Here is a 22,853-nt window from a genome sequence, read left to right on the forward strand (position 1 = left end):
AGGAGCTGGTGGTCCACAGTATCGAACACTGCCGATAGATCCAGAAGAATAAGAAGCGAATAGTCACCTTTGGATTAAGCGATGAGGAGATCTTTGGAGACTTTAGAAAGAGCAGTTTCAGAGTGCATAGAGGGGAAACCAGATTGCTGGGGGCCAAGGAGGGAGCTAGCTGAGAGATAGTGGGTTAGTCTAGAATAGACCAGGCATTCCCGGAGTTTAGAGATGAAAGGGAGGTTAGAACCTTGTCGGTAGTTGCACTGGATGGGTCCAGGGAAGGTTTGTTTAGTAATGGGGTAAAAATAGCATGCTTGAAAGAAGAGGGGACAACACCAGAAGAAAGAGAGAGGTTGAAGATTTTAGTGAGGTGAGAAGTTGGGGAGAGGGTACAAGGTGTGAGAGGATAGGGTCACTGATGCAGGTAGTGGGTCTAGCAGAGGAAAGAAGCCTGGACACTTCTTCCTCTGTGACTGGCTAAAGGAAAAGAGTGAAAAAGGTAAGGCACCAGAGGGAAGGGGATTAGTGGGTTGAGTGGCTTGAGCAATTATTTCTTGACAAATGCAATAAATTTTATCTTTAAAGTTGGTGGCCAGATCTTCAGCCCCAAGGTCTGTAACAGGTGGTTGCACTTTTGGTGTTAGTAAGGAGTGAAGCGTATCAAAGAGACTTTTGGGGTTGTTAGAGAGAGAGGATATTAGATTAGTAAAATAGACTTGCTTAGCAAGGTGAAGGGCAGAGTTATAGGTTTTTAGCATAGATTTGAAGTATAAAAAGTCTGCAGATGTGCACAATTTTCTCAATGTTCACGTGGGTTCCGGTATGAGCGATTGGTGATAGGATTCTGAGAAGTTGAAGGATTATTGAAAGTAAAAGAAAAGAGGTCTGAAAGTGGAAAAGAAGAATTGGTAAAATTAGATATTGAAGAAAGTTGGGACTGTATACAGTGAATGCTGGGGGAGAGCTATATATAGTGATGTCTGGGGCTGTATATAGTGAATACTGGGTGCTATATATAGTTATTGCTGGGGAATTGTATATAGCAATTGCTGTTCCCTCTATGGCCCCCACCAACCTTAATCTGGCCGAGCACAGGATGCTGCTTTGCCTAACTAGTGACAGCCGAATAGTCAACATACAGCATAGGGATAACTTTTGGCTCTGAATTCCTGGGAGTCATGGCTCACGTACTACTGCCACGGCTGCTGTGGGGAGATTGGGGGGTAGGAGCAGTAGCAGCTCCATCAGCAGCAGCTTAAAGGAAACCTATCACTTGAAGTGGCAGGTTTCAGATGGAAATACCGAGCACCAGCTATTTTTGTTAGTGTTTTAAACTTTACAGCCGGCGCAGGGAGGTACGCGCTCAGCGCTTACCATGCGCGCGGCTCTCCTTCACTTCCTATGTAGCCGTGCGCACGGTCGCGCGCATGGTAAGCGCCGAGCGCGTACCTCCCTGCGCCGGCTATAAAGTTTAAAAAGTGTTTTAAACCGCGATACCGCGGTTTAAAACACTAACAAAAATAAGCTCCGGCACCAGCTCACCCTGAGCTGGTGCCCGGTATTTCCATCAGAAACCTGCCACTTCAAGTGGTAGGTTTCCTTTAAGTCTGGAGTCCTCGATGAGCAGCTTCCTTCACCCATCTAGTGAGGAGGGCAGCCGCCACCAGCAGCAGCAGGACATAAAGCAGACCCTGCGCTAGCAGGTGGTGGCCTACTTGGACAGCACTCTACCACCCCAGGTAGAGGATCCACTGGACTACTGGACAGCCAAACTTGATGTGTGGCCGCAACTTGCAGAGTTTGCATTAGAGAAGCTGACCTGCCCGGCCAGTAGTGTGGCATCGCCGATGCAATGGCGAAGGAGTGTTTGCGAATACGTCCCACCTGCATGTAACCACATCACACTACATGGTCCTGATAGGACATAGGGGATATTGCAGTGGTGAATCCTGCCTGGCAAGGCAGGAGTTAATCTGTGTATGATGTAAAATCTATCATCCAATGTCTTGTGTTACATCCTGTCCTCTGTAAGCTGAGATGTGATTGGAGGAGCAGCCACCACCTGACCAGAGGGGAAGTAATAAAACCCCTGGCCAGGAATGTTCTAGGAAAGAATTCTAGCATGTCTTTCTAGGAGCTTAGAATCCTAGAGATTCAGTGAGTGAGTGAGCAATCTCTGTCTAGCCCATACCAGAGCAGGAAGAGCCTAGCCCCTGCCTCTGAAGAGTGGAGCAAGAAGACTAGAGTTAGTATAGTGAGGAAAGGGGTATCATCTTACCTTTAAAGGTGATACCTGAAGCCCTACAGGACAAGCTGAAGCTTCCTACCAGGACACAGCTGCCTCCCAGCCTGCCCTCTACATCCAGGCTGGTGAACTATCTCCTGAGGCTCCCTCCAAAAGCATCTCAGCACTCCACCTACTTGTTAAAAGGCACGTTGCTGCGGTTCCTGCCAGTTCAAATAAAGAACTGTAAGTTGTTTTCTTCAACTTCTGTCTCCGTCTGGTCCCTGCTAATACGGCTGCCTTCATCGCAGGCACCCTGTCCATCACACCGAGACTCACACTCGGGACATTAAGGGGTTGCCCCAGGGAGATCCGCTATAGCAGCCTCTCTCTCATCATTTCTTGCCAACACCACCCTGCTGGAGACCTGCCAGGCTGTAGGACAGCCCTCCGGTTCCCCCCGTACCAAGCACCGTGACAATAGCGTGCTTAGGCCGCAACCGCCAGCCACTCAGGTACTGCGGGCCTCGGCTGACTCCAGGCCCCGAGAAAAGGCTAGGCCCCGGTGGGGGATGTTGCAAATACCTTATGCATCAGATTAGATCAACCATGACACTTCCCCCAAATGTTGAGAAATGAGTCTGGATTCTACCTGCCTCAGCCACTATTCTGATGCTGCCACCCACCTGAGGCCACACATCTGCTGCCAGTTGCTCCATCTGCCTCCCACCATCTTTACCAGGGACTGGAATTATCACCCACTTCCACAATTTGTCATTGTACCAATTTCTGACCTCCTGCAGCTGCTGCTGACACCTCTTCGCTCTATCATTGTGCCACTCTGTGGCCTACCATGTTGCTGCCACCTCCCTAATTTGTCATTGTGCCCCTCCTTGACCTCCTGCTGCTGCTGCCACTGCCGCCTCCATGCTCTAACATTGTGCCACACTGTGGCCTACCATGTTGCTGCCACCTCCCGAGTTTTTCATTGTGCTACTCTCTGATCTCTTGCTGCTGCTGCTGCCACTGTCGCCTCCATGCTCTAACATTGTGCCACACTGTGGCCTACCATGTTGCTGCCACCTAAAGAATTTGCCATCATGCCACTCTCTGACCTCATGCTGCTGCTGCTGCTGCTGCCACTGCCACCTTTGAGGTTCTTTTTTGGCAAAGACATAATATTTTCAGGGAAATTGTAATGGATGTTGCATGTGGCATCTCTAATCTTCAAATTTAAATTAAAAATTTCAACTTTGAATTCATTTCAAACTTCGAATTCATTTCAAACTTCGATTTCATTTGAAACTTCGAATTCATTTGAAACTTCAAATTAATTGTGCCACTCTGTGGCCTACCATGTTGCTGCCAGCTCCAGAATTTGTCATTAAGCCACTCTTTGACCTCCTCCTACTGCTGCTGCCGCCACTGCCGCCTTCACGCTCTAACATTGTGCCACACTGTGGCCTACCATGTTGCTGCCACCTAAAGAATTTGTCATCGTGCCACTCCCGACCTCATGCTGCTGCTGTCACTGCCACCTTTGAATTTATTTTTTGGCAAAGACATAATATTTTCAGGGAAATTGTAATGAATGATGCATGTGGCGTCTCTAATCTTCAAATTTAAATTAAAAATTTCAGCTTCAAATTCATTTCAAACTTCAAATTCATTGTGCCTACTGTGGCCTACTCATGCTGCTGCCAACTGACCACTGTCTCCCTGGAACACTCTGTGATTTCCATAATACTGTTTTCATCCTCCACCATTCCATGACGTTGCCACTATGTTTGGTTTTCCCCTTCATTTCATCTGTCAGAAGGAATGAAAAGCTTCAGGATTGAAAGCCAAAGACAGGAGTGGATACAGAACACAGAGGACATGCAAATATCCCATTTACTGGTCATCTCTGTTCTGGATCCACTACTGTTTGTTTTTGGCTTTAGCAATACTGATAGATTAATGACCAATTGAAAGCAGACACTGACGGAAGGGCAAGAAGATCAGACATTGGTGCAAAATTACTGTCGACACCCTCTCCACTCTTTTGGAGGATTTCTACATGTATCCGCATTTAACAGAACAGATTCTGTCATAATCTATGGAATCATCTGATATCAGTGTAAAAAGAGTGCACTCTTTGATGTTATAGTGGGATCTTGACCCTCAGTTCAGTCCTTTCGAGCTGGAACAGACGTTACCTTGTCAGGCTGCATTCTAGCTTCACTTATTTGGTGAAGTTGGTCCCTGTAAGTGCCCATGGAATTGAAGAGTGAAGCGATTCTAACTGCGGCGGCTTTCATGTGCATGTCATACTAAAACACAGCATTGTTTGAAGACCAAATCACGCTCCCTATGCATATTTAAGCATGGCACAACGTTCTACAATGCCCTACAGGCTCTCTGCAGCCAGGAAATCCCTATTTTTTATCGTGATTCGTGATCATTCGATTCGGGTCGAATTGTATCCGCCAGTGAGGCATAAATGTCAGATGGTAACCACTATTGAAGTTTTATCTCACTGCCATAAAAGATAAAATGCGATAAAAGGGCCCTTCCGCTCACTACCATAAAAGACACATTGGGCATCCAGACACATTTTTGATCTGCTCCTCTCTAAACAGGGAAACTGCCCAGCAAAAAATGGGTTGAGTAAAATACTTTAAAAAATAATTAAAATAAAATATAAAATAAATAAGAAAAATTAAAAACAAATAAAATAATAATTTTAGATGAGCATCAGAGGTCCTAGCTGGATGAGGAGTTGGAGGTTGATAGGGCGGTGTACATTGGTGTAAGAGACGAAGGAGTAGGAAGTCGCCAATGCAGCAGGAACACTAGCAAAGTGAACATGGCCACAATGTGGAAAGCCCTGTTCACTTCTCTTCAGTCTCCAAGGCCATCGGATCGGGCAAGTAGTACCAAGAAGAATGTGACTCATTCTTTGTGACTTATGTGTCATCTCCATTCAATTTCTGGGTGGCAAAAATGGACACAAGGCCAGAGCTTGCCCTCTATGCCTTCCATTCCAGAATGTAACTTCAAATTCAAATTTTTCAATTCCAGATTATTGGAACTTCAAATTCAAATATTACAATCCCAGATTTATGGAAATTCAAAAAATTTTAAATTCCAGATTAATGGAACTTTAAATTCAAATTTAAAGATGTAAAGGTAGCCACCCCTTCTTCATCTACAAGAGACCCCGCACCCACAGCATGAGCTGCTCATCCGGGAGAAACAGCATGCAAGAACAGGAAATATAAGGAACTAACTTGTGTGTAGTCAGTGCGGAAGTTGGGGAGTTGTCAGTGGGGAATGTGCAGTGTCAGTGTTGTTAGCGTGGGAGGAGTGTGTGTTGTCCAAGGGGAAGGGGGAGCTTCAATGTAAGTGGGGAATACTATGTGAAATTGTGTAAGTTTAACTGTAAAAAAAACTCCAAATTAAGTGAAAATTAGTAAAAAAAAACTGCCTTTTTGGGCCAGAGATGAGTCAGGCCCAGAGGCTCATGGAGGGAGTGTCACTTTTGATGCCTATATTTTGGGTCCTACATCAGCTAGAACCATGGTTTCATTTCTTTTATAGGTAAATGAGTGAGATTTCACATAAACAAGGCAATTCTGAAAAGGATATTTTATATTCTACCTTAGGGAGATGATATCAAACTCAAGCATGATAAACAAGGGGCACTTACACACATAGGCACTGTGACTAGTAATCTTATTATGCTTGTTATCCATGATCTCCCTCCTTTTAACTAAAAGGGCTTTGGCGGATGTTTTTTTTCAGAGACCCTTAGTGCTGTAGATTCACAGGATGTTACAATGAGCACAACAAGTCTCCCCCTGCACTTCCTGCTATTGTTAGATTGCACAGAAAGGGGGAGAAAGGAGAGAGCTGGGAGTTGTTAGACAGGTTCTAGCTATAATACAAGTTTGCCTGGTCAAAGAAGGTCTGCAAGTGAAATTTTTAGAAGTTATAGAAATTTTTTTGGTGCTTTTAAGATTCTCTAGAGATGTTTTGCTCTTTCAAGTACTATCCTCACATATTTTCTATCTACATGCCTATGTATACTGCTTTTTAGCCTCCGTATACCTACAATTGTGTAAAAGTTTGTTCCCTTACCTGTGTCTATGGCCTCTCACTTAGCTAAACCAGTACCTTACTCTGTGCTCATGAGATGCAAATACATTGTAACAGATGAGCATCAGAGGTCCTAGCTGGATGAGGAGTTGGAGGTTGATAGGGCGGTGTACATTGGTGTAAGAGACGAAGGAGTAGGAAGTCGCCAATGCAGCAGGAACACTAGCAAAGTGAACATGGCCACAATGTGGAAAGCCCTGTTCACTTCTCTTCAGTCTCCAAGGCCATCGGATCGGGCAAGTAGTACCAAGAAGAATGTGACTCATTCTTTGTGACTTATGTGTCATCTCCATTCAATTTCTGGGTGGCAAAAATGGACACAAGGCCAGAGCTTGCCCTCTATGCCTTCCATTCCAGAATGTAACTTCAAATTCAAATTTTTCAATTCCAGATTATTGGAACTTCAAATTCAAATATTACAATCCCAGATTTATGGAAATTCAAAAAATTTTAAATTCCAGATTAATGGAACTTTAAATTCAAATTTAAAGATGTAAAGGTAGCCACCCCTTCTTCATCTACAAGAGACCCCGCACCCACAGCATGAGCTGCTCATCCGGGAGAAACAGCATGCAAGAACAGGAAATATAAGGAACTAACTTGTGTGTAGTCAGTGCGGAAGTTGGGGAGTTGTCAGTGGGGAATGTGCAGTGTCAGTGTTGTTAGCGTGGGAGGAGTGTGTGTTGTCCAAGGGGAAGGGGGAGCTTCAATGTAAGTGGGGAATACTATGTGAAATTGTGTAAGTTTAACTGTAAAAAAAACTCCAAATTAAGTGAAAATTAGTAAAAAAAAACTGCCTTTTTGGGCCAGAGATGAGTCAGGCCCAGAGGCTCATGGAGGGAGTGTCACTTTTGATGCCTATATTTTGGGTCCTACATCAGCTAGAACCATGGTTTCATTTCTTTTATAGGTAAATGAGTGAGATTTCACATAAACAAGGCAATTCTGAAAAGGATATTTTATATTCTACCTTAGGGAGATGATATCAAACTCAAGCATGATAAACAAGGGGCACTTACACACATAGGCACTGTGACTAGTAATCTTATTATGCTTGTTATCCATGATCTCCCTCCTTTTAACTAAAAGGGCTTTGGCGGATGTTTTTTTTCAGAGACCCTTAGTGCTGTAGATTCACAGGATGTTACAATGAGCACAACAAGTCTCCCCCTGCACTTCCTGCTATTGTTAGATTGCACAGAAAGGGGGAGGAAGGAGAGAGCTGGGAGTTGTTAGACAGGTTCTAGCTATAATACAAGTTTGCCTGGTCAAAGAAGGTCTGCAAGTGAAATTTTTAGAAGTTATAGAAATTTTTTTGGTGCTTTTAAGATTCTCTAGAGATGTTTTGCTCTTTCAAGTACTATCCTCACATATTTTCTATCTACATGCCTATGTATACTGCTTTTTAGCCTCCGTATACCTACAATTGTGTAAAAGTTTGTTCCCTTACCTGTGTCTATGGCCTCTCACTTAGCTAAACCAGTACCTTACTCTGTGCTCATGAGATGCAAATACATTGTAACAGATGAGCATCAGAGGTCCTAGCTGGATGAGGAGTTGGAGGTTGATAGGGCGGTGTACATTGGTGTAAGAGACGAAGGAGTAGGAAGTCGCCAATGCAGCAGGAACACTAGCAAAGTGAACATGGCCACAATGTGGAAAGCCCTGTTCACTTCTCTTCAGTCTCCAAGGCCATCGGATCGGGCAAGTAGTACCAAGAAGAATGTGACTCATTCTTTGTGACTTATGTGTCATCTCCATTCAATTTCTGGGTGGCAAAAATGGACACAAGGCCAGAGCTTGCCCTCTATGCCTTCCATTCCAGAATGTAACTTCAAATTCAAATTTTTCAATTCCAGATTATTGGAACTTCAAATTCAAATATTACAATCCCAGATTTATGGAAATTCAAAAAATTTTAAATTCCAGATTAATGGAACTTTAAATTCAAATTTAAAGATGTAAAGGTAGCCACCCCTTCTTCATCTACAAGAGACCCCGCACCCACAGCATGAGCTGCTCATCCGGGAGAAACAGCATGCAAGAACAGGAAATATAAGGAACTAACTTGTGTGTAGTCAGTGCGGAAGTTGGGGAGTTGTCAGTGGGGAATGTGCAGTGTCAGTGTTGTTAGCGTGGGAGGAGTGTGTGTTGTCCAAGGGGAAGGGGGAGCTTCAATGTAAGTGGGGAATACTATGTGAAATTGTGTAAGTTTAACTGTAAAAAAAACTCCAAATTAAGTGAAAATTAGTAAAAAAAAACTGCCTTTTTTTGGCCAGAGATGAGTCAGGCCCAGAGGCTCATGGAGGGAGTGTCACTTTTGATGCCTATATTTTGGGTCCTACATCAGCTAGAACCATGGTTTCATTTCTTTTATAGGTAAATGAGTGAGATTTCACATAAACAAGGCAATTCTGAAAAGGATATTTTATATTCTACCTTAGGGAGATGATATCAAACTCAAGCATGATAAACAAGGGGCACTTACACACATAGGCACTGTGACTAGTAATCTTATTATGCTTGTTATCCATGATCTCCCTCCTTTTAACTAAAAGGGCTTTGGCGGATGTTTTTTTTCAGAGACCCTTAGTGCTGTAGATTCACAGGATGTTACAATGAGCACAACAAGTCTCCCCCTGCACTTCCTGCTATTGTTAGATTGCACAGAAAGGGGGAGGAAGGAGAGAGCTGGGAGTTGTTAGACAGGTTCTAGCTATAATACAAGTTTGCCTGGTCAAAGAAGGTCTGCAAGTGAAATTTTTAGAAGTTATAGAAATTTTTTTGGTGCTTTTAAGATTCTCTAGAGATGTTTTGCTCTTTCAAGTACTATCCTCACATATTTTCTATCTACATGCCTATGTATACTGCTTTTTAGCCTCCGTATACCTACAATTGTGTAAAAGTTTGTTCCCTTACCTGTGTCTATGGCCTCTCACTTAGCTAAACCAGTACCTTACTCTGTGCTCATGAGATGCAAATACATTGTAACAGCACTTTCCACTTTGGGAGTCTGTTCCTTTGTTATAGAAATACCGCTTTGGCTATTACCCTGCATTATGTCACTAGGCTTCCTAAGTAAGACATGCTTGATGCAAAGTTTTGCCACAAAGTTTTCCTTATCTCATCCTGGAAACAGTATATACTGTACATAGGTCCTATACATAAAATGTACCCTGTTTCCAGAAAACCTCTCTAAGGACTTGTGAAGAACATATAAAACAAAAAGAAATCCAGTATCCCAGGCTCATTTGTGCTCATAAATGCAATATAATAACATTTTCTTTTTGAGCTGGTTGAAGAGGATGAGACATTCTTTGCCAGCCGGACAGTTTTCCAGCAGATGTGCACTCCCTTCTTCTTCTTCTTCATTCCTCAAAGATCAAAGAGTCTTTTTCAACAGATCAACAGTCATCAAATATGAGAGGAATGATTCAATGGACCTTAGAAATTGTTCTAACTAAGGCCTTTGTTTTGTATATGACACAGATAAATATGTGGTGTCAGCTATATCATTTACATTACTGCAAAGGAAATCACAGAGTGTCAAAGAAACCTTGTGAATAGTTCTGCAGGGCTTATAGGATGTCTATGATAGTTTCCACTGCTAGATGTATTCTTAATATATAAATGAGAAATTTCCTGATACTTTATTCTTTTTGTTCTCTTTAACAACAAAAGTATATAAAGGTGTGAAAGGTATTTTCACACATGGTGCCACAATTTACATGTATTGCATGGATTTTCAATCACAGAAATTTCTGCAATAAATCTGTTAAAAGTGAATTTACCTAAAAAGTATCTAATACATAATGCATCACACAGAAATGTTAAAACAAAAGCTGCAGGTTTCAAAGATCTTTCTAAACAGCTAAAGATCAAAGTGACCTTTACCGAATCAAACCTTCAGGATTTTCTCTAAAATGATAACTAATTGTATTATCTAAGTTTAATTAAATGGTTCAGCTACTGTAGTTTAAATAAAGGGAGTGATAGATAAGTCATTTCATTCTACTTAGCAATCACATTGCCTTTAATTAGCCACTAATTAAAATATAGTATGTGCTCAGCTGTGTTTAGAATTTATTGATTGCTAATTTCATACACAATGTATTTTCTATATTTTATTAGGATTGGATAGCAAGACTTGTCTGACTGGTAGTAGAAACAGTATAAAATGACTTCTCATCAGATATGGTTATCCACAGTATACATTATCACGAGGGCCAGTTTTAGACAAAGTGGGGCCCCAGACAAAACTAAAAGTGGCCCTAAAATAAAACAATTTTATGAACAGTCACATTCAGTAAGAGGCTCCCTTTATCCCTGCACAATAATAACATGTTGTAGTTTACAAACAGCAATAAGGCAATAAGGCAAATAATGTAATATGGGACTATAAGAGAATTGTATAGGAGATAAGTAGATTGATGATAGAAGATAAATATGAAAGATGATATAGATTGATAAATAGATTTATAGATGCATACATTTAAGTAGATTATATATTGATAGATGATAGAAGAAAGAGATAGATACAGATACAGTAGAAGAGAGAGAGAAGATTGATCAATTGATAGATGGATAGATAATAGATAGACAGATGTATAGATAGGAGATAGATAACTAGACAGGTAAATGATAGATATATAGACAGGAAATAGATAATAAGCCTCTTCACCTGGGAATTCAACCAAGGGGTATTAAAGGAGCAATATATCCACTGCCCACACATGCATGGCCAAAGATGTAAGCAGGTATATTTTATCCAGATGCTGAGGAGTAAAATACCATCTGAGAAGAAATTTGTAACACGCCTCCTCTAGAAATCTGAACCAAATCTTGGGATTTAGTTCCTTCCCCATGTCCACTTCTCAAGATTTCATATAGGATAAAGAAGGGGCGTATCTGGTTATACCAAAACTGTCCCCCAGGAGTTGTGTCATTAACCACTTTAAAGAAGTCCCTGGACTTCACCGAAGCAGCGACTCACCTCACCGGACTGTCTGAAGCTAAAAGTCCCCAAATCAGAAATAAACGTTTATTGTTCTAAGAAAAAAACCTTAATTTTAGCCCCAGGGTAAAGAATACAAAGCTGCTAGAATGTCCTAGCCAATCACCTGCCCGAATGCAATAGAATATCTATGAAAGAATTAAAGTGCTGAATTAATAGAAGAAGCCAACCAAACCTTTAGGTTTTTAAGACTATTTGTGTGGAAGAATGGGCCAATATCTCACCTGAGCAATGTAGTGATTAGTTCAATTTCAGTAATCATGTTCAATACTTTCTCATTTCTCATTTGTTTTCCCCTAGACGCACCAGGACGTTATATTACATCCCCGGGGCTAGATACTTAGCGCACGGGGACGTTCTATAACGTCCTGCTTCTGACACCGGCTCATGAACGGAGCCGGCACCAGAAGCAGCGGCTGTCAGCTGTCTATCACAGCTGACAGCCTGCGCTAACACCCGCGATCGGAGCCGATCGTGGGTGTTAACCCCTTACACGCCGTGGTCAAGCATGACCGCGGCGTGTAAGGGTGTTTGCGCTGTGGATCCTATCCACTTCTGGGCAGCTCCGAGGACTGGCATGTTCCCCGGAGCTGCCCGGTCTCCCTGGCAGTCAGATCCCTTCTGGGTCTGACTGCAAACTGTCTGAGCATGCGCCTGCCTGCTCAGACAGTTTACACTGCTCTTCAATAAAATAGTATTGTAGAGCAGTGTATTGAACTTGAACCAGTGATCAGAGCATCACTGGTTCAAGTTCAAGTATGTATAAGTAAAAAAAAAAGTCAAAAACACTAAAGTTAATACATTAGAATAAATAAAAAATAAATACATTAAAATATAAACCCCTAAAATGTCACTTTCCTATAAAAACACTTAATAAAGTATAAAAAACACAAAAACACAAAAAAAACCGCATATTTGGTATTGCCGCGTCTGTAACAATCTGTATAATAAAATAGAATCGTTACTGGACCCGCACATTAAACGCCGTAGAAAAAAAACTAATTAATTAATACCCTATAAAAAATGCTCTAAAAAGTGATTTAAAAAATGTTATGCACTCCAAAATAGGCCCACTCAAAAGAGCAACTCTTCTCGCAAAAAATAAGCCCCTAACTAGATGTGTTAGCCGAAAAATAAAAAAGTTATGCATATGAAAAGATTTTCTCCAAATTGGTTTTTATTCAGTACAATTGAATAAAATACACAAAACCCCCACATATTTGGTATCCCTGCGTCCGTAACAATCTGCATAATAAAACAGAATCGTTATTAGATCCGCAAAGTGAACCCTGTAAAAAAAAAAAAAATCTCCAAAAAAAAAGATCATTTTCAATTAATACCCTATAAAAATGCTCTAAAAATGATTTAAAAAATGTTATGCACTCTAAAATAAGACCACTAAAAAGAACAATCCTTCTCGCAAAAAATAAAAAATTAAAGAATAAACAGATTTGTGAGGCGAAAAATAAAAAAGTTATGCATATGAAAGACAGTGATGCTAAAATTAACAACATTTTTGCCAAATTACTTTTTATTCAGTAAAAATGGGAAAAAATAAAAAATCTGTATAATTGAGGTCTTTTTGTAATCGTGGTGACCCATAGAATAAAAATAATATACTATTTTTATGGTATGGTAAACGGCCAAAAAAAAAAAAATCTTCCTAAAAAGTGATGATTTTCATTTCCTCCACCAACAAAGAGTTAATAAAATCTCACCAATTAGCATATAGATTCCCCAAAATTACGTACCAGAAAAGTGCATCTCATGTGGCAAAAGAAATAAGCTGCTATAGGTCCACATTAAAAAAAAGAAAAAAATTATAGCCTGTACAATGTGACATAGCAGATCTGATCTGGATGGCGCCTCCTTCCCTTCTATGCCTGGCCGTGCGCCCATACAGCAGGTTACCACCACATATAGAGTATCCGTGTACTTGGGAGAGATTGGGTAACAAACTTTGTGGAGCCTTTATTCATTTAATCCATTATAAATGTTTAATTTTCCACCCAAAATGAGTGTATTGTGAAAAAATATTACAATTTGCAGACTGCACCTGCATTTTGTTTTAACCCCTATAAAACACCTAAAGGTTTAACAAACTTCTTAAAAGTGGTTTTTCATACGTTGAGGTGTGTAGTTTCCATAATGGGGTAATTTATGAGTCTCGCTATTATTTAGGCCTCTCAGTGTCAATTAGAATTTGAGCAGGTCCATCTAAAATACAGGTTTTGGTGATTTTACAAAAAATGTGAAAAAGGAAGCCTAAATTCTGAGCCTCATAACATTCTAGTAAAATATGTGGAATCTTAAAAAACCATGCCAACATAAAGCAGACATTTGGGAAATGTAAGTTATGAATTTATTTGGGTGCTATCACTATCTGCATCAAAAGTAGAGAATTTAGAATGTTGAAAATAAAGAATTTTTCCAACTAAACGTAAAAGATTTCATCCAAATTTTTAAACTAATTTGAAGTACAATGTGTCACAAGAAAACAATCTCAAAATCCCCTGGATATCTCATAGCGTTCCAAAGCTATATCCACTTATAGTGACACAGGGCAGATTTGAAAAATGGGGCCGCGTCCTTAAGGCCAAAAGAGGCTGAGTCCCATAGGGGTTAATGTGTTTGATACTTATTTCATTCGTTGTGTACACTGATTTTATCTATGAGATGGAGAGGGAGCAAAAAGAACTAAAGAGAGGTAGCAAAAAGAAATAATCTACTTTATTACATTTTACTGTATACTTTATTTACACATTTCTTTCAAATCTGTAGACATTTCACACAGCAGTATTTTTGTCAGTATTTGTAAGTAGGAATGAATATAAACAGAAAATGTTTTATCTCATCTGTGTTTAGAATTCATGTCTGATTTTGACCAGATTTTGATTGTCCTTTCCACAGCGTTTTGTTTTTCGGTTTATGTAAATATCTGAATATCGAAAACACTGTAACCCTATACCAGTGATGGCGAACCTTTCAGAGACCGAGTGCCCAAACTACAACCAAAATCCACTTATTTACCATGAAGTGCCAACATGGCATTTCTAGCAGTATCTTATTGTTACCTGTTCTTCCACATCATTCAATTGTATTGGCTCTCCTAAGGTCACCAATAGAGTTGAAAGAAGGTGGGCAAATAAATTCAGACCATCATTGTAGCTTCTCTCCAGGAAGAATGGTGAGTCCAGCAGGAGGACCTCCAAAGACAATGCAGTTCTGTCAACACCTTCTCACTTTTCCCGCAGTTTCAAACAGCCAGTGAATTGTCGCTTTAAAATAGCGCTGAGAGCAGCATCCCTTAAGTTGCTTGGGACTGCAGGAAGATTCGGTGGATTTTGTCCTGTTTGGTGAAATTGGGGGGATGGCCTGAGTGCCCACAGAAAGGGCTCTGAGTGCCACCTCTGGCACCCGTGCCATAGGTTCGCCATCACTGCCCTATACCAATATATATATATGTATATATATATATATATATATATATATATAGGATCTTGTGTTGCAGATTCAAATGAAAAGCACAACCTGAACTTTTTGTCCAGTAAATTAAAGGCCAATGGACCATTCCAGTTAATCTGTAGCACAACATTGGTATTATAATATCTGGGCTAGCATCATCCTGGGTCAACAAAGTGACGTGCTTGTAAACATTCTTCTGTCTTTACTAGAGTGAACACTGGTCTGTTTCTGCTTGTCTTCCTGGATATTCTTTTTGCCTATCACTTTGGTACTTCATTGGGATTTGACTTGCCCAGTTACTGGTCCAATGTGATTTTGAGTAAGTAGTAAGGGACTGTATGGTGGATTAAATTTTAGGCTCATAGTCTGTGTCCATCTTTTTGTTGTCGGTCTGCCACGTTATAGGTATATATTCCTTTATATTTTCCTTTCTGCTCCAAAGTAAAAAAAAAAAAACAACTGCCAATGTGAACTTAGCCTATTAAGAATCAGCTGTTTTTAAATAATGTGGACTATAGCTCCTATTAGGTTTCTTTTTATGAGAACAAGGTAAATCTCATATATTTACAGCTAGAATAGTTATTGAAGGGATTCATCTATTTTTTGTTAACTTGCCATGAAGGTGAGTTCCCAAAATGTGTGTGTTAAGAGCCACAAAAGTATAATTAAAGGTAATGTTTAAATATAGTAATTTAGAAATAATATGATTTAATTTAGCTAAATATTACATGTTTGCACATATTTTGCATCACAAGTATACCTATGTAGCTTTATATTAGGCGTCTTTCACATGTCAGTCATTTGCATTAGTCATTTTGAGCCAAAACCACCACTAGGTCAAAAACAAAGAAGAGGCACAAATCTTTCCATTATATCTATGTGTAGTCTTTACTCCTGGTTCTAGCTCACAATCAAAGATGCAATTGAATGTAATGGAAGTTTCTTTTATTATCTTAGTCCTATATTCCCCCAAAATGTCCATTGTGTAGAAAGAAAGATAGAAATTCTTCTGTTGTAAAGTACCCTGTTAATTGTAGGACCTGGTTTCATTGAGGTTACATTTAGGATGTATAATCTCAAATGTATATGAGCAGTTAATTAAAATATCAGATTAAAATACGAAACTATTGTGTGTTTCCAATTGCTATTTCCTTGTGTTTATGACTGTGTTTAATACATTTATGTGCTTACACATTAGTATATGACATTGTATTTGGGGGATTATGATATATTTGCTCAGAACATATTTTACTACAATATAAAGAATATTCATACAATTAAAAACTCTCCTTGTTATAATGGAAATGGACTCCTCTCGGATCTGATGATGAATGTAAGCGGCACATGCTGTTAAGTACTTTGGAAAGAGATTTAGGTCCACAGAAGAAAACCCCAATACTTGTTCTGTATAAAGAAAAATGTAGAAAGGATGAGTAAATGCATTTCAGTTCATATAATGTAATGTTAAGGAAGTCATTCAATCATTTAAAAGGTTTTTTGTTTTTTTTTAACTGTTACCATTCACCAATATTAGAAAAGGGTCTTGTCTTTCTACCCCTTATAGCCATGGAATACCAACGGGTAATCCAGAACATTTGCTTACAGCTCTGTGTAATACAGCTCACGCTTTAGGACTAAACATGGTGTTTTTCTTATTGTGTAAATGGCTCTTTATTCTAACTACTTTATTGGGGGGATTTAGCAAGACCTGGTGCATCTTATTGCCCCCACCCAGCATGTCGCACCAGATATACTAAGAGGCTCTGGCCAGAGAGCGCTAGGATCAATTTTAGGCCAGGCCAGGCTATCGCTAATTTGATATCAGAATACCCCTTTATATTTTCCTCATGAATGTAAAGCTACTTTTCTATGGAGATTTGGATTCTGTATATTGTTGTGGATATTAGCTTTTTTCATTTAAATATCCTATACTGTATTTGAGGTGACTAGATATGCTGGTAAAGCATATATTGCAATACGAATGATCACAAAGATATTTCTTACCCATAATTCTCTCTTCTATTTTTGAAACCAAAAAATAAAACATAAAAGTCCTCAGACTGTCAAGTCCAAGTTTAAATACCCCTAAGTTTACCTGCACACATGTGCTTGGTCCATGGAAAGGACCCATGTGCTGGTCAGATTGCACAGAGTGAGCACAGTGCAGTGGATGGGAGTCCTTGCATCATAGAGAAATATGATGAAAGGGCACCCTGGATGCCAAACGGCAGTGCAGACAGACTCTGTAGCAGTTGTTAGAGCACACAGGTCTTTTTCACAGACTGAACAGGGGGCTTCTGTGCTGAATAAAAATAAATGCCGTATGTGGTTGCCAGAGTTGTATGTAATTAGAAAATAAATTTAGGGGCTTATAGTGCCTTAATTAAATTAGGGGCTGAGGGCTATACATAGAAAAATAAGGGGGAAGTGTTTATAAATTAATGTTGATGCCATTTATAAGGGCATTTTTTAGGGTATAGTATATAAATGTATCAATTAGGGGGGTATAAATAAATAAGAGTTCACTGTATGTAAAACAATTAGGTAGAGGTATGTTTGTAATTCAGGTGGGAGTTAGTGTATAAATAAAACAAAGAGTTGGCGCTGTGTATAATTTTTGGGATGGATTGCTTTATATAATATACAGTAATTCAGGGAAACAGTCTACAGTCCTCTCTATCCATACAGATCAATACTTTCCTATGTATTTGTTTATTTTTCCATGCTTCATATTCTAAATAATTAAAACAAAGGAACATGTATTTTAAGTAGACCAATAGTTTAGTAGCCATGCCTCTTACAGTTACTTTTTAAGCATGCAAATATATAAACTAATGTGTGCGCACACATAAGTAGTTACATTTCTCTGTCCTACCCTGAATGTCTGTCTGCTATATATCTGAATTCTTTATTCCAGTTGGGTCTTCCAAAATTAGTTTTATGCCTTAGTCCTGTGATAACATCCAGGTCAGTATCATAATGGAAAGCTATATGTGCTGCCTAAAACAAAAGATAAATGATTTGTTATTAAAAATATATATATATATATATATATATATATATATATATATAAGTTAAATATAAATAAACCTAAACTACAAATAAAGGGTGTTTTATATTTACACACTTCTCCAAAGAGTAAAGATCCATCATCCAGGTATAAGCAAGTTTAAAAAAGGGAAAATTAGTTACATTAAAAACATGATTCCAAGAAGGTAAGCAAAGTGTGAGCAGAAGATGATAGCCTGGAAATGGTAGGGAAAATCAAGAAAAACAATCAAAGGTTATAAAAACTAATTGACAGTAACAACCTGTCCATGGTACCCCATCGGTTATAAGGCAGGCCAAATAAAAATGTTTCTATGTGTAACATAGGAAAAATAAAAAATGAATATCAGAAAACATACAGAGAGCTATCTCCACAACTGATACCATAAGCAACAACAACATTTCTGTACACTTTAAACAAGTTCATGTGGTATCTACCTTGTAGGTAACTAGGATAAATGCACTTCTAAATAAGGAGGCCTTTTGGATCAAGGAGTTAAGACACAAAGTACCCAAAAGGAGTAAATCTAAAATCTGATCTCATGTATTTCTATTAGGTCAAACGTCAAGTTATTTAACCCCTTATCACCGACACTAGTTTTCAGCTCAATGACCAGACTCGATTTTTCAAATCTGACATGTCTCACGATAATTGGTTATAACTTCAGAACGCTTTAACATATCCGGGTGATTTTGAGAATGTTTTCTCGTGACACATTGTACTTCATGATAGTTATAAAACTTAAGTGATAAGTTTTGCGTTTCGTTCTGAAAAAAAGTGAAAATTTGGCAAAAGTTTGTAAAAATTCTTCATTTTCCAAGTTTGAAATGTTCTGGTTTCCAGACAAGATGTAAAACTACCCAAAAAGTTTGATAATTAACATTTACAGAATATCTGCTTTATGTTGGGATGATATTTTATGCTTCCGGTAATTTTTCTAGGATGTTATGAGGTGCAGAACTTTAGGTGCGATTTTTCTTATTTTCATGAAAATTGCCAAAACTCACATTTTGAGGGACAACTCAGCTTTCAAGTGACTTTGAGAGGCCTAAATAATAGTAACACCCCATAAATTACCCCACTATAGAAAGTTCACCCCTCAACATATGTAAAACAACTTCTATTAAGTCTATTAACCCTTTAAGTGTTTCACATGGGTTAAAAAATATGGACCTGCGATTTAGAAACGATAGAATTTTTTTGGAAAATACATTTTCAGAATAAATTAAATGATGAAACGCACTGCAACGCTTGATGCCCAATTCCTCCCGAGTTTACTGATACCCCATATGTGGTGGTAAACTGCTGTACTGGTGCACGGCCGGGCATAGAATGAATGGAGACGCCATTCACAGCAGATTTGTATTGTCACATTGTACGACCTATACATTTTTTTTTTTTTGGTAATGCGAACATATGAGGGCTTATTATGTACGGCATGAGATACAATGTATAGATAATTTATTTTGGGAGTCTAAAGCTTATTCATGAGATTTTATTAACTATTTCAAGGGGGACACAAACAAAATCATCAATTTTTATTTTGGATTGTTAGCATTTTTTTCCCCCGCTCACCGTAATGTAAAAATAATATTTTATCTTTATTCTCTGGTTCACTACGATTGCGGTGATACCTCATTTATATAGTTTTTCTTATTTTTGCTCAATTTTCCTGAGCAAAACCAATATTGGAGAAAATCGCATTGTTTTTACTATTGACAACTTTTCAGGGCCATAACTTCTGTATTTTTCTGTTGTCAGATCTGGTTGAGGGCTTATTTTTTGCGAAAACAGTTGTTCTTTTCAGTCGTATCATATTAGGGAACGTAACTTTTTTTGATCACTTTTTAGAACATTTTTTGTGATGGTGTTTGATGGAAAATTGTATATTATGGGAAGTTTTTCGAGTTTTTTTTTACGTAGTTCACCGAGCGGGTTCATTATTGATTTAGATTTATTGTACAGATTAATACGGACGCGGTGATACCAAATATGTATGTGTTTTTGTATTTTATTAACTTTATTTGCATTTTATGTGTTACTGGGGAGATTATGGGACTTTTATTTTATTTATTTATTTAATTATATTATAAAAATATTTAATTTTTTTAAAACTTTTTTTACATTTTCTACTTCTTGGCTTGAATAAGCGATCATCCGATCGCTTATTCAAGCCTTTACACTGCAATACACTTGTATTGCAGTGTATAGTGTAAGTAACTGAGCATGCTGAGCATGTTCAGTTACACACAGCCGGGTCCTGCCAGGAGGTGGAACCCGGCACAGAGAGGAGCCGACAGCCCCGGGTCACTCGTCGGAACCCGGGGCTGAGGCAGGAGGGATCGGATCCCCCGGTAAGCTCACCGGGGGGGGGTCCGATCCACGGGGGACACACTTGCACGCCGCGGTCATGCTTGACCGCGGCGTGTAAGGGGTTAAACAACCGGGATCTGAGTTTTTCCGATCCCGGGTGTTAGTGCCGGGTCTGGACTGTGATATCACAGCCCGACACCGACACCAGCGAGACCCGGTGTCCTGAAATCTTCTTCTGACACGCCGCCGTAGAAAGCATCAGAAGAATGACCGCTTAATGACCGCTGTAAAAAGCCGATACGGAGGTCATTAAGGGGCTAAAGGGGTTTTCCCACGAACATAAGTTAGACCCCTTCCACAGGATAGGGCCTAACTTACTGATCAGTAAGGGTTTCAGTGCTGGGACCCCCACAGATCACGAAAGGAGGGGTCTGATGTGGTCCCACGTACCTCCATCGGACCCCTAGTCGCTCCATCAGACTAATGGAGCAGACAGCCGTGCATGACCGTTCTGCTCCATTAATCTCTATGGAGCTGATGGAAATTGCAGAGTACCATGATTGTACATATTGGACATATGTCCACCAGGTGAGACAGGAACTACTATGTAGGGTATGTAAGTGTAAAAAAGAATTACCACTGATAATACTAGTGATAAAAATAAATTATACCGTATATAAATTAGAATTTTACCTGGTTTTCATCCCAGCCAGTGAGAAAAAGATGATAACTAAGAAAGTCTGTTTTGCCTCGCACTGACATTTGTTCTTCCAAGGAGATGAGGAGATCAGCAAACCATTCAAATGAATGTGTGTCCCGACAAAGCCAATAGAAATATATCTAAAACAGATAATTGGATTATAATGGATATTCCTTTCTGTATTCATTCAGCTATTTATTAATGTGTAAGAGAAGTAGCAACTTATTTACAGCGCTGCTCATGTCATATTTTGTGAACTACACTGTGTAACATTTAACACACTGGAGCACATTTACTAAGGGCCACGCGTCAGTTTTCTGTCAAACTTTGCACATTATTGGTGATTGGTTTGGTTATGGATAATTAATGTTGTGAGTAGGCATTTCTTTGGGATGGCAACACAGCCAGGATGAGATCCTCAAACCAATTGTGAGATTATATGAAAGAGAGAAAGTAAACCATTAACCAAAAGGAACCAAAATATTCACCAATAAAATGATGATTTACTTAACTGCCAGCACACATCATAATATAAAGCATTTCAATCACATAGCTCTTTAATCTGTGTCTTGGCACTCTTACCTTTTTGAGTCCCATAGTATTACTTGGAGAGCAGTATTTATACCATACAGACTTTAAAACAGATGCAAACGGTGTCACTCCAATCCCTGCTGCAATGCACACACTAACATGATAGTGGAACACATTAGTTGCAGCTGATCCATAAGGTCCATCAACAGCCAATCTAGAATAAATATTATGAATGGCACAAGTTATCTTCTTCTCAATGCCTACGCCTCCCTCATCACCCTCCCTCAGCAGCATCACCCTGCTACCTTGCCCCACTTAAGTCAGCTGAACTGCACCATTGGGGACCCACCACACTCTGCTGGCAGGGAGCCAGGGAATGTTAGAGATGATTAAAAAGCCCTGCAATTATTCAGATGCATAACAAAGGCATTTTTAAAATCAATATGCCAGATGCCATTGGAACCTGTCATCATGTGACTTTCCTGATAGCAGGTTCCTTTTTTTTGCTTCATTTCCACTTATTAAAAATAGTAATAAATGCTTCTAAGAAAGCAATAGATAAACAGATTCAAAGCAGCCAAACGCATGGTAAATGTTAAAAAATGCATGCCTATCAATTATGTTACCCTACCATATGTTAGCCACCCCATATGAGTTCACAATGGGTTCAAGTGCCCTAGGGGGTCTGATCACTTACACAATATACAATGCAATTGCATTGCAGTATATTGTAGACATATTGCTTCACCTGAGGAGAGTCCAATCACAGCAAGTCCTGAATATTTATGTTTGGCTGCACAGCCCTGATTTACAGGTCTCACTGCTACCACCAATGCCGCTGGTATAGAACTTAGGGGCCGTCTGCCAATATTCAACCATAGACATATACATCTCCCTTTACTTTCCTCTGCTCACCTCTGTGAGGCTGAAGAAAATTCCTGTGGATGGGGTGACAAGTAGTTGAGAGAGACTGTGAATATGTGTGACTAGGTTTTGCTACCATTACCTCATTAACAACACCCTCAAGTAGGAGGGGCGAGAGAGACACTGAGTATATGAAGAGAAATCAACCTTTCTCCTTACCTCTCCCTCTCCAAGTTAGCATTGTCAGCCTCAGGGAGGAGGTCAGGGTAACATGACTGTATACTGTACATCCCGCCTCCATGACTGGAACAAGTGACATCAATATATGTGTGTTTTAGAAGAATCGCGGCTCTAATCCCATGGATAGAGGCATCGGTGGAACATGTATAAAGACATCTAAAAGGGGGACATTTTCAAATATGCTATATTGCATTAAATGCTCTGTTTCTGTCATAGGCTGAAGTATAAAAAGCTATCACCTCCAATCACCTCAAGGATAAGCTAGCAAGCTACAATCACCACAAGGAGTAGCTACCAAGTTACAATCACCACAAGGAGT

At 39.5% G+C, this 22,853-nt stretch overlaps 1 protein-coding gene across 1 annotated transcript in view; it reads right to left on the minus strand.

The window, feature by feature from the left end:
• Nucleotides 1-16,114: 16,114 nt before the first annotated feature.
• The window catches only part of NOX3 (NADPH oxidase 3), a 31,233-nt gene continuing 24,494 nt past the window's right edge, over nucleotides 16,115-22,853 (minus strand). Inside the window, exons 10-13 of the mRNA XM_072144096.1 lie at nucleotides 21,482-21,644; nucleotides 20,893-21,039; nucleotides 17,713-17,837; nucleotides 16,115-16,241 (exon numbers count right to left, since the gene is read on the minus strand). Of these exons, the coding sequence (XP_072000197.1) occupies nucleotides 16,115-16,241; nucleotides 17,713-17,837; nucleotides 20,893-21,039; nucleotides 21,482-21,644 (562 nt within the window). The remainder of the gene's footprint in view (nucleotides 16,242-17,712; nucleotides 17,838-20,892; nucleotides 21,040-21,481; nucleotides 21,645-22,853) is intronic.

Source organism: Engystomops pustulosus, chromosome 3 (assembly GCF_040894005.1).
Source record: "Engystomops pustulosus chromosome 3, aEngPut4.maternal, whole genome shotgun sequence".
In the NCBI taxonomy this organism is placed as follows: domain Eukaryota; kingdom Metazoa; phylum Chordata; class Amphibia; order Anura; family Leptodactylidae; genus Engystomops; species Engystomops pustulosus.